Below are 16,069 nucleotides of genomic sequence, written 5' to 3' on the forward strand. Positions count from 1 at the left end.
AACTCAACCATCACAGTTACGCGAAGTCTTCCCGCAGTAAGCGTATTTCCCAAACAAGATTTCAGAGTAAATATTCCACCATAGTACCATCGTATGACTCGTCCAAATACACTTCACGCATTACAACACCAACTAGGGACTTGCACGTCGCAGCAGAGAGTAATGCCACCGTATGCCGATAGGAATGTAGACCAATTTGCCAAAAGACCGGACTTACGGTTGGATTTTTCACGAGCAAATAAATCGGCATTTCCAATGTGTTTACGGCACCATAATACTTCAGGTATTACTGAACAACCCGAATCACTTGATGCTTCGTGTCGCACCCATGGCCCAGACGGCTTCGGACGCGTGACGGCATTTACGTATGACGAGTTAGTAAATCCACATGAAACCAAACCAGACAACGAATGTTCACAGAAACATCATTCGTTCAAAGTATTCAGTTCAGCAGTTCCACAGAGACAGAAGCATTCACAATCAGCATCTTGTGAAGAAAAGTGTTCTGCAGAAGCGTCGAGTGTTCATCAATCACAAGATCGAAGCGACGTGAATCCAGTATACAACCTCACTGCATATAATGAAAACAAAACCGCAGGTGCGACTTCTGATGACATAAGTATGCTTCAGGCAACGACCAACAATGAACGGTTTATAAATACAGAAGATTTAAGTGCATCTAACCGGCCACATTATCTTGCGCCGGAAACAGTTGCATTGGTTTGAGTCGTAGAAGCCTGCGGAGGACTCGCTAAGAATCCTGGCGCAACACGATCAATGTCACACCACAAGAAAGTTGACGAAACGAAGAAATTACAACGTCAACGCATACTTCAACATTGTCAACGGCGAAACAAAACTTCATCGAGTGCACTCTTAAGGCTTGAAGAACATCGCAAAAAGGCCCATCATGGTGGACACATTCTCCACCAAAGATCAAGAATGTGCCTTCCATCAAACCATCTGCGACATCGCCATAGAAAAATTTCCAAAAGCACCCCTTGTACTCGGCAGAAACACAGGCAGCGCCCAATCAACCTCGATCAACGCGCACGCAAGCTGCCTGCACGACCTGTGCCACGACGAAGAATTCGATGCCTACGATATCTGAACTGTACATTCTGCAAGGCGTCCAAACCTCGTTTGTTCTTCACAAGAATGCCGGCTGCGATTTCCGCTATCTCTACGTCCAAAGCATTCTTGTGTTATCCAGGACGCCACCATCAGCCTCGCCCACCAGAACTCCTGCGTTAACCGGACTGCTGCACTCTTTCCTGAAGTTTTGCAAGTTTACGGAACACCACGGGGCCATGAAACCAATTGTGCATTTTGACATTTGTGACTTCTCAACCTCTCCTTGTGTACTTTTCCTTGTTCGTAATCCATGCCTTCTTTCGGGGGGAGGGAGAACCGTGTGACGTATGAAGCGATGATTGGTAGAAGCCGAGAAGGAAGAAGTGACACTAGAATAAACAAGGGGTATGAGCCAGGCCACGTCGCCCATTCATCATAGCGTCACACACATATATATATATATATATATATATATATATATATATATATATATATATATATTGATGAGCAACACAATCAGCGCTCACACTGATGAGCAACACAATCAGCGCCCTCTGCCGCCGCGCCCAAAAGGACATGCCGGAGGCCGATCGTATTCGGCAAGTAATGAAAGGCATCAACTCCGTCGCCTTTAATGCTCTTGTCATGCAGAGCCCGACAACAGTTCAGGACATTATTACCACCTGCCAGCGCCTGGACGCACTTTACTCAATGCGCCTTCCACACGCCTCCTATGACACTCGTCTTACTGGCGAGCATGAGCTGCGAGCTCTAATTCGCACCATAGTGAGAGAGGAACTTCACAGCCTTGTTCCTGCCAGCGCACCGACTTCACCTGCCCGCTCACCCCCTCCTAACCTGCGGGAAATTATAAAGGACGAATTGGCGTCGATGACGAGCGTCGCACGTGCCCCGCCCCCTGTGCCCTTACATGTGCCTACGTATGCCGAAGTCGTGTCACGGCCTCCTCCACCTACTCCACCTGTAACTACGGACGTCGTATACGACCATTTGGCCGCGATGGCAGCCAAGGCACCACCACAACCACACTTCCCTGCCTGGCGCCCTACGCGCCCCGTCTGTTACTACTGTGGCATAAGAGGACATATCTCCCGCTTTTGCCGTCGGCGCCAGCAAGATGAACGACGAGGTTATTCTTCGTACGAGAGTGACCGGGCTGCGAGGTCTGACCCCTACGTTCCAGGAACCTACATTCCCTCGTCACGACGTTCGCCTTCGCCTCCTTTGTCCCACGGTGAACCTCGTTCTTCCCGCTCACCCCGCCGTCGTTCACCATCGCCCTTCCGCCGTACTACTTCGCCTTTACGTTCTGCCCTGATGCCCCTCGACAGCCACTCGGAAAACTAGCAGCTGCAGTTTTTGGAGGAGAAACTGCCTGTCGTCGAAGTGTCCCAATTCCTCCTGCGCGCCCTGCAAATTTACTAACTGTTTGTGTAGAAGGCATTTCGGTTGACGCACTCGTGGACACTGGAGCAGCCATTTCGGTCATTGATCGCGAACTATGTCATCGTCTACGAAAAGTGCAAACTCCATATGTTGGTCCGGTGTTATGTGGTGCTAATGAAAATAGAATTTACCCTATTGGACAATGCACTGTTCGTGTTCTGATCGACGGAATTCGTCACCATATACAATTGGCTGTGCTTTCTTCATGTGCTCATCCGATTATATTGGGCTGGGACTTCCTGTCAGCCGCTTCCGCTGTCATTTCGTGTGGTCCGCCCGTTATTCGCATTACGGACACTGAAAATTCTAGTGCTTACGATTTTTCGTCGCCTCACCTTGTTGCAGCTGCAGACTTTGTACTGCCCCCGGCCCAAGAACGTATCCTCACCATTAGATCCAGCGATACCATTGACGGTGACGCAGTGGTTGTCCCCGATCAGCGCTGCATTTTCCGAGGAATCGCCATCGCATGTTGTCTAGTGCGGTTTTCGCGTGGTCATGCCAGTCTCACCGCCTACAACACGACAACAGAGCCACAACTACTGCCAGAGGGGTCCACTGTTGCCAGCCTTATCGACATAGCACCGGTATGTGTCGTCACTGTATCGTCTCCGCCGTCAGTCGCTAAGTGTACGCCACCAGGAGGCTCATCTAATGCGCTTAAAGCCACTTTGAGTCCATATCTCACTCCAACGCAAACTAATGACTTAATGGCCCTTTTAACAAAACACAAGACTTGTTTTGACGTTTGTTCGGATGGCTTAGGTCAAACTACAGTGACCTCTCATCACATCGCCACAGACGGTTCTCGTATTATCCGCCGTCGCCCTTACCGCGTGTCGTCTTCAGAACGCAAGGTCATCGAGGAACAAGTCAATGACATGCTCGCACGCAACGTTATCAGACCTTCCACAAGCCCTTGGTCTTCTCCTGTTGTCCTAGTTAAGAAAAGGGACGGATCAGTGCGATTTTGCGTTGATTACAGGGCACTAAACAAAATTACGCGCAAGGATGTATATCCTATGCCTCGAATTGACGATGCACTTGACACCTTACAGGGTGCAGAATATTTCTCAAGTCTCGACCTACGATCTGGGTATTGGCAGATCCCGATGCATGAGTCTGATAAAGAGAAGACAGCGTTTGCTACTCCTGATGGTCTCTTCGAATTCAATGTGATGCCTTTTGGGCTCTGCAATGCCCCAGCCACATTTGAGCGGATGATCGATACGGTGCTGCGTGGCCTAAAATGGAAGACCTGTCTTTGTTACCTGGATGACATCGTCATCTTTTCATCCAGCTTCTCGCAACACCTAGAACGTCTAGACGAGGTGCTCACATGTCTAGCCAAAGCCGGTCTCCAGCTAAATACCAAGAAGTGTCGGTTTGCGAGCCGCAGCATCAAAGTGTTAGGCCACGTTGTCAGCAAGCTTGGCATCGAACCTGATCCCGACAAAGTGGCCGCTGTGCTGCACTTTCCTAAGCCCACCACGCTCAAAGACCTTCGCAGCTTCCTCGGCTTAGCCTCTTACTTCCGCCGTTTTGTCCGTGATTTTGCCACTATCGCGGCTCCTCTTCACAAACTCCTGACCACAAGTGCATCATTTCTTTGGACAGATGACTGTGAAGCTGCTTTCCAGACCCTGAAGCGATGCCTCACGTCAGGGCCAGTTCTTCGCCATTTTGATCCCACAGCCCCTACTATATTACACACTGACGCAAGTGGGCACGGAATCGGCGCTGTTCTGCTGCAGCGTGACCAGGCTTCACAAGAGCAAGTCGTGGCTTACGCGAGCCGTACTCTCTCCCCAGCGGAACGCAATTACAGCATCACTGAACAGGAATGTCTCGCTATCGTATGGTCCGTGCAAAAATTTCGCCCCTATTTGTATGGCCGCCGCTTCACGATCGTCACGGATCATCATGCGCTCTGTTGGTTGTCATCATTAAAAAACTTGTCAGGACGCCTCGGTCGTTGGGTGCTCCGACTGCAGGAGTATGACTACAGTGTCACATACCGGTCGGGCCGCAAACACCAAGATGCCGACGCTTTGTCACGCTGTCCGCTGTTGCAAAATCATGACGCATCTACCTGCTGCGCAGCACCTCCCAGCCAAGAGACCACGCAGATGACCAGTCTTAGTCCCATCGAGCCCACTGCACCGGATGACTTCTTTCAATCCGCAGACCTCACCTCGCTCCAACGTGCAGACACATACTGCCGTACAATCATCGATCGGCTCACCGGCTCATCTCGTGCTCCCAACAGCCGCTTGCGACGACAACTCACGCGTTTCAAACTTCATGACGGAACGCTACTTCGACAAACTTACCATCCTCTCGGTAGCCGATGGGTCCCGGTCATACCTCGCTCACTTCGACTCCGAGTCTTAGAAGCCTTTCATGACGACCCGACGGCTGGCCACTTGGGTTTTCATAAAACCTACGATCGCATTAAGACTCGCTGCTTCTGGCCTGGCCTCTCCACTAGTGTTTCCAGGTACGTCACTTCCTGTTCATCATGTCAGCACCGAAAACGTTCGACATCTCTTCCCGCCGGCCCTCTACAGCCTCTCCCGTGCCCATCCGCTCCCTTCGAGTTCGTCGGCATAGACTTATACGGACCCCTTCCGCTTACCGCCGCCGGTCACCGCTGGATTGTTACTGCCGTAGACCATCTTACTCGCTACGCTGAGACGGCAGCTCTTCCTACTGGAGCTGCCAGCGAAGTAGCCGACTTTGTTCTGCGTGCCATTATCCTGCGCCACGGCGCCCCTCGTGTTCTCCTGAGTGACCGTGGCAAGACATTTCTTTCTCGTGTGCTCGCTGAAGTTTTACAGGCCTCTGACACAATCCATAAGACCACCTCGGCATATCATCCGCAAACCAATGGTCTTACTGAGCGTTTTCATAGAACTTTGTCAGACATGATCTCTATGTATGTCCAACCCGATCACAAGAACTGGGACACAATACTACCTTTCGTCACGTTTGCCTATAACACTGCCATACAACGCACTACAACTTACAGCCCGTTTTTTCTTGTGTATGGCCGTGCACCATCTTTTGTTCTAGACACCAGCTTTTTGTCCACGCCTTCTGTCCCATCTGCGTCCCTTCCGGAAGAATTCGCTGCCCGTGTCAACCACTGCCGCACAATCGCCCGCGCCAACACCTCTACCATTCAGGCCCAGCGAAAAGTTCGTTGTGATGCGACACGTCGAGTTGTGTCATTCTACCCAGGCGACGAAGTGCTCCTCTGGACACCTGTTCGCACACCCGGCCTCTGTGAAAAATTCATTCACAGATACCTGGGTCCTTACACCGTGCTTGAACGAACATCGGCCGTAAATTATCGCGTCGCGCCGGTTACTTCGGCTTCTGATCGCCGTCGTCGCGGGACCGAGATCGTCCATGTGTCTCGCCTGAAACCTTATATCCAGCGCTCATACACTTACTAAATGAACGTCTTGCAGACCGCTTTCGTGTAGGGGGGAAATAGTGTGAGCGCTGATTGTGTTGCTCATCATTTTCACTTTCACCTGCGCATACAAAGCACCGTGATCATCATCATCGTAGCGGCTCGCTGCTTGTTCGGTTGCTGGCTCGCGCGTCTGGGTTGACAAAAAAAACGGTCGCTCCTTCGTACCTGACGTCGTCTCACAATATATATATATATATATATATATATATATATATATATATATATATATATATATATATATATATATATATATATATATATATATATATATATATATATATATGAGATCTAACAGACAGTAATGCCAAGGAATGTACAGGGGAAGTTATTAGAACCAATGGAATGTAAATAAGAAGAAAGAAAAGTGGATGAAAAAATAACCAGCCGTGAGCAGGAATCGAACCTACGACCTTCGAATAACCCGTTCGATGCGTTATTCCATAACACATAATAACGCGTTCGATGCGTTATTCCGGTGTTTTGCCAATGTCGAAGGATTATTGCTCGAAGGATGAAGTCGGCCACTTCCGAAGCTGATGCAGAAGGCACGGGAGCTGTTTCGGCGTAGCGGGTCAGGTGGTCGACAGCTGTAACTATCCATCGATTGCCCGTGACAGTCATAGGAAGCGGACCATACAGGTCAATGCCTACCTCGAATGGATGCAGGGGACACGGGAGAGGTTGTAATTGTCCACTTCAAGTTGATGTAGGTAGCTTGCGACGCTGACAAAGGGCGCATGAGGCAACGTACTTCGCGACACAGGTGGACAAGCCTGACCAGTAGTAGTGACATCTTATGCGGTCATACGTTTTCTGGAAGCCCATGTGTCCAGCAGACATGTCGTCATGATATGTATTGAGGACTTGAGCCCAAAGAGAGCAAGGTAGAACGGGCACCCAGCGTTGACCATCAGGGTGGTAGATATGACTGTACAGGACGTGGTTGTTGAGCTTGAATTGCGTCAGCTGTCGGCGAAGACGGGCGTTAAGGGGTCGGCAAGTCCCGTCAAGACGGTCTATGATGCGGCGACAGTAAAGGTTAGCACGTTGGTGCGATAAGAACAAACCACACTCGCTTGGAGAAGTTGGGTTCACAGTAGCTAATGACGAAACATGTAGGGAAGAGACGGCCGAAAGCTTCTCGAGTGCGGCAGTGGCGGGTTTGTTAAGTGGCTCCAAAGAGAGCGGGCAACGCGAAATTGCGTCGGCGTCTTGATGCTTGTTTCCCGACTTGTATGTGATCGTGAAGTCGTATTCTTGTAAGCGAAGAATCCAGTGACCAAGGCGGCCGGACAAGTTCTTGATTGTCGAGAGCCAGCACAAGGCGTGATGGTCCGTAACCACAGTAAAGTGGTGGCCGTGGAGATAAGGTCGAAACTTTTGTATCGACCATACGACCGCTAGGCACTCCTCTTCGGTGATGGTATAATTCTTTTCGGCAGGGGTCAGTGCACGGCTCGCGTATGCGACGACTTTCTCACGTGAAGATTTGTCTCGCTGTAGGAGAATTCCACCAATGCCTCGACCACTAGCGTCTGTGTGCAGGAGCGTAGGCGCGGTTTCGTCGAAATGGCAGAGGACTGGTTCGGATGTGAGTGCACACTTCAGTTGGGCAAACGCCGCTTCCCATTCAGGAGACCGCACAAAGGCGACGCCTGATCCGAGCAACTTGTGCAATGGTGAAGCTATTGAGGCAAAGTCTCGAATGAATCGGCGAAAATAAGAAGCGAGGCCGAGGAAACTGCGCAAATCTTTGGCTTTTTTCAGGACGCGGAAAGTGTTGGACAGCGTAAATCTTGTCAGGATTGGGACGAATACCGTCCTTGCTTACGATGTGGCCTAACACTTTAATCGTCTTGCTGGCAAAACGGCAATTCTTGGTGTTCAGCTGAAGGCCTACGTTTGCAAGGCACGTAAGAACTTCGTCCAGTCGTTGCAAGTGCTGAGAAAGGTTGACGAGAAAATAACGATATCGTCTAAATAGCACAAGCAAGTCTTCCAGTTCAAGCCTCGTAAAACTGTGTCGATCATCCGCTCGAACGTTGCTGGAGCATTGCAAAGGCCGAATGGCATGAAGTTGAATTCGTACAGCCCATCTGGTGTTGAAAATGCTGATTTTTCTTTGTCATCCTCGTGCATGGGTATTTGCCAGTAACCTGAACGCAGGTCTAGGCTTGAGAAGTACTCAGCACCTTGCAGTGAATCCAAAGCATCGTCTATGCGCGGCATGGGGTAACATCTTTGTGGGTAATCTTATTAAGTGTCTGTAGTCCACGCAAAATCACACGGAGCCATCTGTTTTCCTTACTAAAACAACAGGGGATGACCAAGGACTCGCGGAGGGGCATATAATGTTCCGTTGCAGCATATCGGCTACATTTTGTTCAATGATCTCACGCTCGGACGAAGAGACGAGATATGGTCGACGGCGTACGATGGAAGTGCCATCTGTCTGAATTCGATGCCTAATAATGGACGTCTGTCCCAGAGATGAGGAATGGGCATCGAACAATCTCCTATGATTTTGTAGGAAGGCAAGCAACTCATCTGTCTGTGAAGAGGTCAGTTCTGGACTAATAGTCGCAGCAAGAACAGAAACGCTTGGTGAACGTCCAATAGAAGGAAGATCAGAACACGCTGGCATAAGCGGGACAACAGAGACAGGTTGAGATTCAGAAACGCAAGCCATTGTGGCGCCTTTAGGAATGAGAATTTTCTCACAAGTCTAGTTTGTAGCGTAGAGAAGTCCGGAGCCATTGAGGAATCGCGCTAGACCTGAAGCAAGGGCTATACCTCTTGCGAGACAGCGTGCAGATGGTTGGACAAACACGTCACCAGAGTCGATCACATTAGAAGTGATGGCAACTATTTGCTGATGAACAGGTGGTAGCTCGGTATCTTCAGCAGCGAGCAAGCGAACGGGCTTGTCATCCGCATACAAGGCATAGTCAGTTTCCATCATATGAACAACATTTTCTCGACAGCAGAAGAAAGCGTTCGCCGTAGACAGAAAATTCCAGCCTAATATAAGCTGGTGGGCACACGAACTCAGCACAGCAAATTGCACAAAATGAAGAAGACCAGCTATGAAAACTCGAGCGGTGCACATAGCGGCAGGTCTAATGGCGTCCCCTTGAGCAGCGTGCAGTGTAGGTCCATCATAAGGGGTGGTGACTTTTCGCAGACGTGAGCACAAAGAACGATCAATCACAGACAAACAAGCACCAGTGTCTATTAAAGCGTCCACGTACACACCTTCTATTAAAACAGATATCGTATTATATGGACGCACTGGAGGAATTTATGTCTTTTCGTTCGATGCAGCTTTTCCTCCAAAAGCTGCAGAGGTTAGTTTTCCGGGCGTCGGTTGGTGAATTGCGAGACAGGTCGCAATGGAGACGTGGAGTGGCGGAGGGGTGAGGGTGAGCGGCGTCTAGTAGAGCGGTAAGAACTGGTTGGCTCAGATGTCGCAGTTGGAGACGGTGAGCGACGTAGCGGCGGATCATAAGGACGACGTTGGAAAGCGTACCAGCTTGTCCCATCATCCCATCCGTAGGTGTCGAATTCACGACGCTCGTCCTGCTGACGCTTCCGACAGACACGTGCAATGTGGCCCCGATAGCCGCAGTAATAACAGATCGGACGAGGTGGCCGCCACGGTGGGTGAAAGGGCTGGCTAGGTGCACTCGGAGTCAACGAAGCCAGCGGGACAGGCGTCGAGTGTGCTGTCATCGGTTGTACGACGGGTGGTGAGCCAGCGAGGACTTGTGCGCACGTCGGCTGGAGTCGAGGTACTGGAGAGTCTACATACGCTGGCTTGGTCATGGACACCAACTCCTCTTTGATAACGTTGCGCAAAGCAGTGTTGGAGGGGCGAGGTGGACTCGGTGACATTGAGAGACCGAAAGATTGCAGCTCTTCCCGTATAATCGCCCGGACCATGGCACGCAATGAGGCATCAGTCGTGGTGGTGTTTTCAGCGCTGTCCTGCGGTAACCGTTGGGATTCAAGTTCCTCTAGGCGTTGGCACGTGGCAACAACCTCAGCGACTGTAGCCGGGTTTTGAATGACCAAGGCAATGAACGTGACCGTGCCGATCCCTTTCAATAGATGACGAACTCTCTCTGATTCAGACATGGACGGGCTGAAACGGTGACAGAGAGCAAGCACATCCTCTATGTACGATGTGTAGGACTCAACGCATTGTTGCTTGCGAGCATCCAGTGTCTTCTTCGCGAGAGCTGAACGAACCACCGTGGGGCCGAAAATTGGGCGAAGCTGTTGCTTGAAACGTGTCCAGTCCGTAATGTCCGTTTCATGATTGAAAAACCATGTTTTCGCTACGCCTGTGAGATAGAAGGAAACACGGCGAAGCTTGGTAGGATCATCCCAGTTGTTAGTGGAACTCGCTCGATTGAACTGGTCCAACCAGTCCTCCACATCTTCACCTCGAAGTCCGGCGAACGTGGGTGGCTCACGCTGGTGCGTGGTGATAATCCACGATGGATAGGCCGCGGTAGCCGGGACCGTGGAGGTAGACGCAGAAGCGCCGGTTGGCTCGTCCTGAGGCATGTTACCGGACACCTGGCACAAACGACGACCTGAGCGGAGCTCCAGGAGGCAGATCGGGCTGGGAAAGGACGGAAGATCGTAGAGCACACTCCACCACTTGTGATGTAACGGTGAAGGCAACCTTTATTAGGCCCGAAAGACACGATGAAGCGACCACGCCCAAGGCACAGAACTCAGACAAGCCAAGTCCCCACAGCAGATGAAGATGACGACCACTCATGATGATGAATATGTGTAAAGATAATAGATGTGCTTAATGAATGCCTACAATATATATATATATATATATATATATATATATATATATATATATATATATTGTCTAAAGGGTTATTTGACAAAATTACCAGCCATTTAATTTTTATGTTAGCCCCACACATTCTATATCCTCTGTTGTGACAAACTCCTAATGAACAATGCTAATAAGGTTCGAAAAAAATCATGCTGTATAGATATTCAACTTTTCAACGTATCTGTATGATGACAACAACATTAAGCAAGATGAATACCCGTAAATCAGCACAATAACTAGTGAAGAGTCTAAGTTAAAAATTATTCTGCAAGAACACGCTCAATGTCATACCGAGGGGTTAAACTGTACGTTCTTCGCGTGATTCGAATCGCCAAGGCAGCTTTATGTATCAATACAGCGAGTTGCCTTTGAGCATGTCGACTGTTGCTTGGATTATGGAAGTATATTTACCATTACAAGGAATCCTAGTTGCATACTCGTGGGTTTCAGTCACTGAAGAAATCTTCTGTTATCATTGCAGAATACGTGAGATATAACTTGAAGGTGAAGCCGGAGTACCTGATACGCACGTACGATGAGAGTACGTTACTTTTATCAGATGTGAAAGGTAGGAGTTAGTGCTTTCTTTGCAAAATCTATACTTTTTTTTAAAAATAATTTTAAAGCAATTTCACGACGTTACTTAGGCTGTCTCCTGACCAGTGCTGGCTCTACGCAGCCTTTTTGATCTTTTCAAGGACGTGTGTTTGTTTTATGGCAGTGACTCGTCGCTTCAGCGTTTTCTCATGCTATTGCTCATAGAGAGAAATGTGGCAGAAATCTTTGCCCTAGAAATCGGTACAACACGAAGCTGAAACATATGTTCACAGTAGTTAAGTGCTTATTGAGCATTGTCATCGATGTGGTCAAGCACGATGTGGTGTTGCAGGCGGAACACTCGTAGAGGAGAGAGAAACAAATCATCGTCGTTATAATACTTCGCAACGCTATTTGCACGCCATATGCAGTATACCTCCAGAAAGAGCAGTGACTATAGACCTCGGCTGGGAACGTCTCATAAAGAGAAAATCTGCAAAGAGCCTGGTAGCTAGTACCCACGTCACAAGACTACCTTGGGGGTCGTGTCGGCAGCTGCTGATTGCGCACACAATAGCCAGATACACCACTGAAGAGGCCAAGTATTGAAATCTCTTTAATATAGCTGGCACAAGATTAGCGGCAAGGTCAGTCGCGCTGCCGGGTGTGTATTCTTCGATTGTTGTATTAGGGTTAGAGTGGCGCATAGTAGGACGCGCTGTCAGACGGCACTGGAGGTTGGAAAACGCCTTGGTGCATCCTTAATTTATGAGAGCCTGACAGAGCTCGCTCGCGGTTTCTTCGTTGTCGAGAATAGTGCTTCTCAAGTAAAAGAGAGAGATGATTACAGTTTGAAGCTTCGTTACGCTATAGTGTCACCACAAATTTGCTCTCTTTCAATTCATATCTTTACAAACAAACTGAACGCGAATGATCCTAGCAGTCTCTTTTGTTGTTGTTGTTGTTGTTGTTGAAAAGAATAAGCATGTTGTGGGAACTGTCGTACTTTTTTTACCAGGCTAGATTCATGACTAATTATATCATGTGTTCTGGAAGCATTTTCTTCAATTTCTGAACAAAAAAAACAATTCATTAGAATCCAACGTACCAAACATGGCGCACTGAGAAGTAAACTACTACTACCACCACATCAGTATATTCATATTGCCTCTCTATGTCACAGATGGTCGCACATCGACCTTGAAGTGTACCTTATTCTTCAAGATGCAATAATGTATATCACATTCACTTTCAGACACATCACCTGTTACGTTTCGAAAACCTGTTTGGAACACACTAGATCATACAGTGAGGACCAGCTGATGTGTAACTATTTGTCAATAATTTATACTGTCCTGCATGTTACAGAAGCATTGTGGGATCATGTGCTCAGTGATTTCTATTTTTTTTTACGTCCTGCAGAGGTACCATCCTGGTGCTCGCTTTGGGTGACAGTGCAGCATGTGGAGGAACTCCCAGAGGAGATAAACAAGACATTTCGTACAATCTGCCCACAACCTTTCTACGTTCCGTTTAATCTGAAGTGCTTTATATAAGACGAAAATAAATGTCAATTTTTGAGGGGGATTTCACGCAATTTCGTCTGACGATTGTTCAAGGACGTGCTCTGCACAACTCGTAAGCATGCGGTGCACCTAGCAAGAACAGAGTGCCGTCTAAAATTTTTTTCTAGCCATTTCACGGTTTCGTCAATATCTAATATCGGCCATGGGTTCTATCATGAATTGGCTTCATCTTATTAACAGTATAAAACACTCAGTTTATTCAGTTCAGTTTATTCATTCATTCAAAATACAAAATTCGTAGAATGTAGTATGCAGACGAGGGTCCCAAAGTCAAGCGACTGCAGTGGGACCCTATGTTAACAATAACAATAAAATTATTAATTATAACGGCACGTAAAATACGCAACACATGTGGAAAGTAAACAGTGAACTTACATAAAATAACATCAAGAAAACAAAAAAGGCAGTCAGAATGCGACACAAGAACAATAGTAATAAGTTATACAAGTAAAACACAATCACGCCATAAAGCAATAATCTAAATTTGCAAAGTCTTTCTAATTTCATGCCCGGATACATAAGAATCGTTAAGTAATCATCGTTGTCAACCTAGTTATGCAAGATGAAGTTTTTAAGATCATGTTTGAATGCATGAAAAGATGACGATGATTTTAGTGTATAGGGAACGTTATTCCACAATTTAATGACCACGAAGGCGGACGTCATTTGGCCATAATTGGTTTACATTTAGGTAAAAGGAAGTTGTGACTGTGGGCGAATGTAGTGCTATTGGTGTTAGTAAGTAAACTAGCAGCGATTAAATCAAACACAAGCTGTTTGTTAAGTTGTTTATATAACAATATGATTAAGTGAAAATTGAATAAGCCAGACACAGTAAGAATACAGTTAGCCTGAAGGAGTGGGGTAGCATTAGAATAAGATGAACTGTTGGTAATAATGCGAATGGCCTGATTCTGAATGTGCTGTACAGACGAAATATGAATGTTATATGTATTTCCCCATGATGTAATGCCATAGGTGATGTGACTATGTATGAAGGCAAAGTATAAAGACAATAAGGCTTCAAGTGAAAAAAAGGACGAGATTTGAATTATGATCTTATACCAAATGCTGTTTTTTGTTTGACTTAAAGAATATGATTGGTGAACTTTAAATGAGGGTCTAATTTTACGCCCAGAAAACACACAGTTAGACGCAGGAATGAAATGATTGTCAATGAACACTTGTAAAATGAAAGGTAGCATTTTTTGTGATGTTTTAAAAACCATGAACTGAGTTTTGAGCGGGTTTAAAATTAAGTTGTTTATGCGACACCATTCAACGACATTAGTCAGTTCTTTGTTCAACATATTGATCAGAGTAGGTAATGATTTATGCGAGATGGAAGTGGTCGTATCATCAGCGCAAAGAATAACTTTAGAATCTCCAAGGCAGTCAGGCAAATAATTATTATAGATACAAAACAGAAAGGGTCCAAGAATAGAACCCTGTGGGACCCCTTGATTAATTATTTTAACATTAGAATTAACGCCCCCAATGCAGACTGATTGTTCACGATCAAGAAGGTAGTTTTTTATGAAGGTCAAGGATGGGCCAGTGATACCCAAGGACTCTAATTTGCTAAATAAAATATTATGACTAATGGTATCAAAGGCTTTCGTGAAATCAAGAAATACAGACCCTGTGAAATTACCGTTGTCGATGGACGTTTTCAAGAAATCGGTTAATGATAGCAATGCTAAATTCGTAGAACTACCAGTTCGGAAACCGAACTGACAAGGCTTTAGCAGCTTAAATTTATTGAGGTACTTGTTAATACGTTTCACAAATAATTTTTCAATAAGCTTGCTGATGAAAGACTAAATAGAAACAGGGCGGTAGTTACGGACATCTGTCGTATCACCTTTTTTGTGTACTGGTATTAACTTGGCTTTTTTCAGTGAGCTCGGAAATATACCATGCTTAAAAATGACATTAATTATATTGCTTAAGACTTCTGAGATGTCTGGAGCAGCAAGTTTTAAATGAAACGCCGATACATTGTCTAGTCCAGCGCTACAGTTCTTTAGACTCAGGATTGTAGAATATACTTCGTCAGTGGTAACAGGAAATAGAAAGAATGAATGGATACAGCGGGTAAGGGTGAACGAAGATACTTTGGGCCTATCATTGTATACTTCATAAAAGTAATCACTAAAAGACTCGGCTATGTCAGAGGACTCAGTACAGATTTGCTGTTTATAGCTAGTTTTATCAATGACATTACTAACCTGAGGTCTGTTTAAAAAGTCATTGAAAAGTTTCCATTTTTTCTTTGGGTCATTTCTTGCTTTACAAAATTCTTTTTCATAATAAAGTCGTTTTGATTTTTTCAGCAGTTTATTCAACATCTTAATATATTTTTTATACCTAAGTCTCAAATTCACATTAAATGGCTGTTTTTTTTTATTTTCCTGTAGAGATTATCTTTTTTCCGCATACTAGTTAACAAGCCTTGAGTTAACCAGGGATTACGTTAAAACCTATATATTTTCTTGCATTTAACAGTTTTAGTGTTTGCATGCACAACTTTAAGAAATAGGGAGCAGAAGTTGCCTAGTGCTTCTTCAGGATTTTCTAAGGTGCTAATGGAAGACCACTCAGAGCCTTGAATTGCCTTGATAAAGTTTTCCTGATCGAAGGTTGACGTGATATGGCACGTGCTAAGGCGAGGTAGATTTACGACGAAAGTTACAAAGACAGGATGATGATCAGTGATGCACACATTGATGACTCCTGCGCTAGGGGTTGGTGAAAAATTGCTTAATACGTGGTCAATGAGCGTGCTTGTTCCAGTGGGTGAAAATCGAGTAGGGGATGAAATTAAGGATTCAAGCCCGAAGCCAAGAAAACAATCACTATATGCTATGGTGCTGTTGTTATCTGTATCCATTAGGTTAATGTTGATATCACCAACCAAAACAACTTGCTTATTTTCTGCGGTGATAATGTCGAGTACAGCAGCTAAATTATGTAGAAAATGCGGAATAGACGAAGATGAAGAATGGTAAATGCAAGCAATGATTACTTTATTTAGATTAACAGAGGCGGGGAAGG

The 16,069-nt window shown here is 46.4% G+C and overlaps 1 protein-coding gene across 3 annotated transcripts in view; it reads left to right on the plus strand.

Moving 5' to 3' along the window:
- LOC142766888 (japanin-like-RS) overlaps positions 1 to 13,013 on the plus strand; it is a 29,018-nt gene extending 16,005 nt beyond the window's left edge. For 2 of the 3 annotated variants that reach the window (XM_075868091.1, XM_075868092.1), the window contains exons 7-9: positions 11,371 to 11,457; positions 12,682 to 12,734; positions 12,849 to 13,013. In XM_075868091.1, coding sequence (XP_075724206.1) covers positions 11,371 to 11,457; positions 12,682 to 12,734; positions 12,849 to 12,878 — 170 coding nt within the window. In that variant the 3' untranslated portion in view covers positions 12,879 to 13,013. Of the gene's footprint in view, positions 1 to 11,370; positions 11,458 to 12,681; positions 12,753 to 12,848 lie in introns of all 3 variants that reach the window. The other variant, XM_075868093.1, reaches the window with a different exon arrangement.
- Positions 13,014 to 16,069: the final 3,056 nt, after the last annotated feature.

This window comes from Rhipicephalus microplus, chromosome 7 (genome assembly GCF_043290135.1).
Source record: "Rhipicephalus microplus isolate Deutch F79 chromosome 7, USDA_Rmic, whole genome shotgun sequence".
Classification (NCBI taxonomy): domain Eukaryota; kingdom Metazoa; phylum Arthropoda; class Arachnida; order Ixodida; family Ixodidae; genus Rhipicephalus; species Rhipicephalus microplus.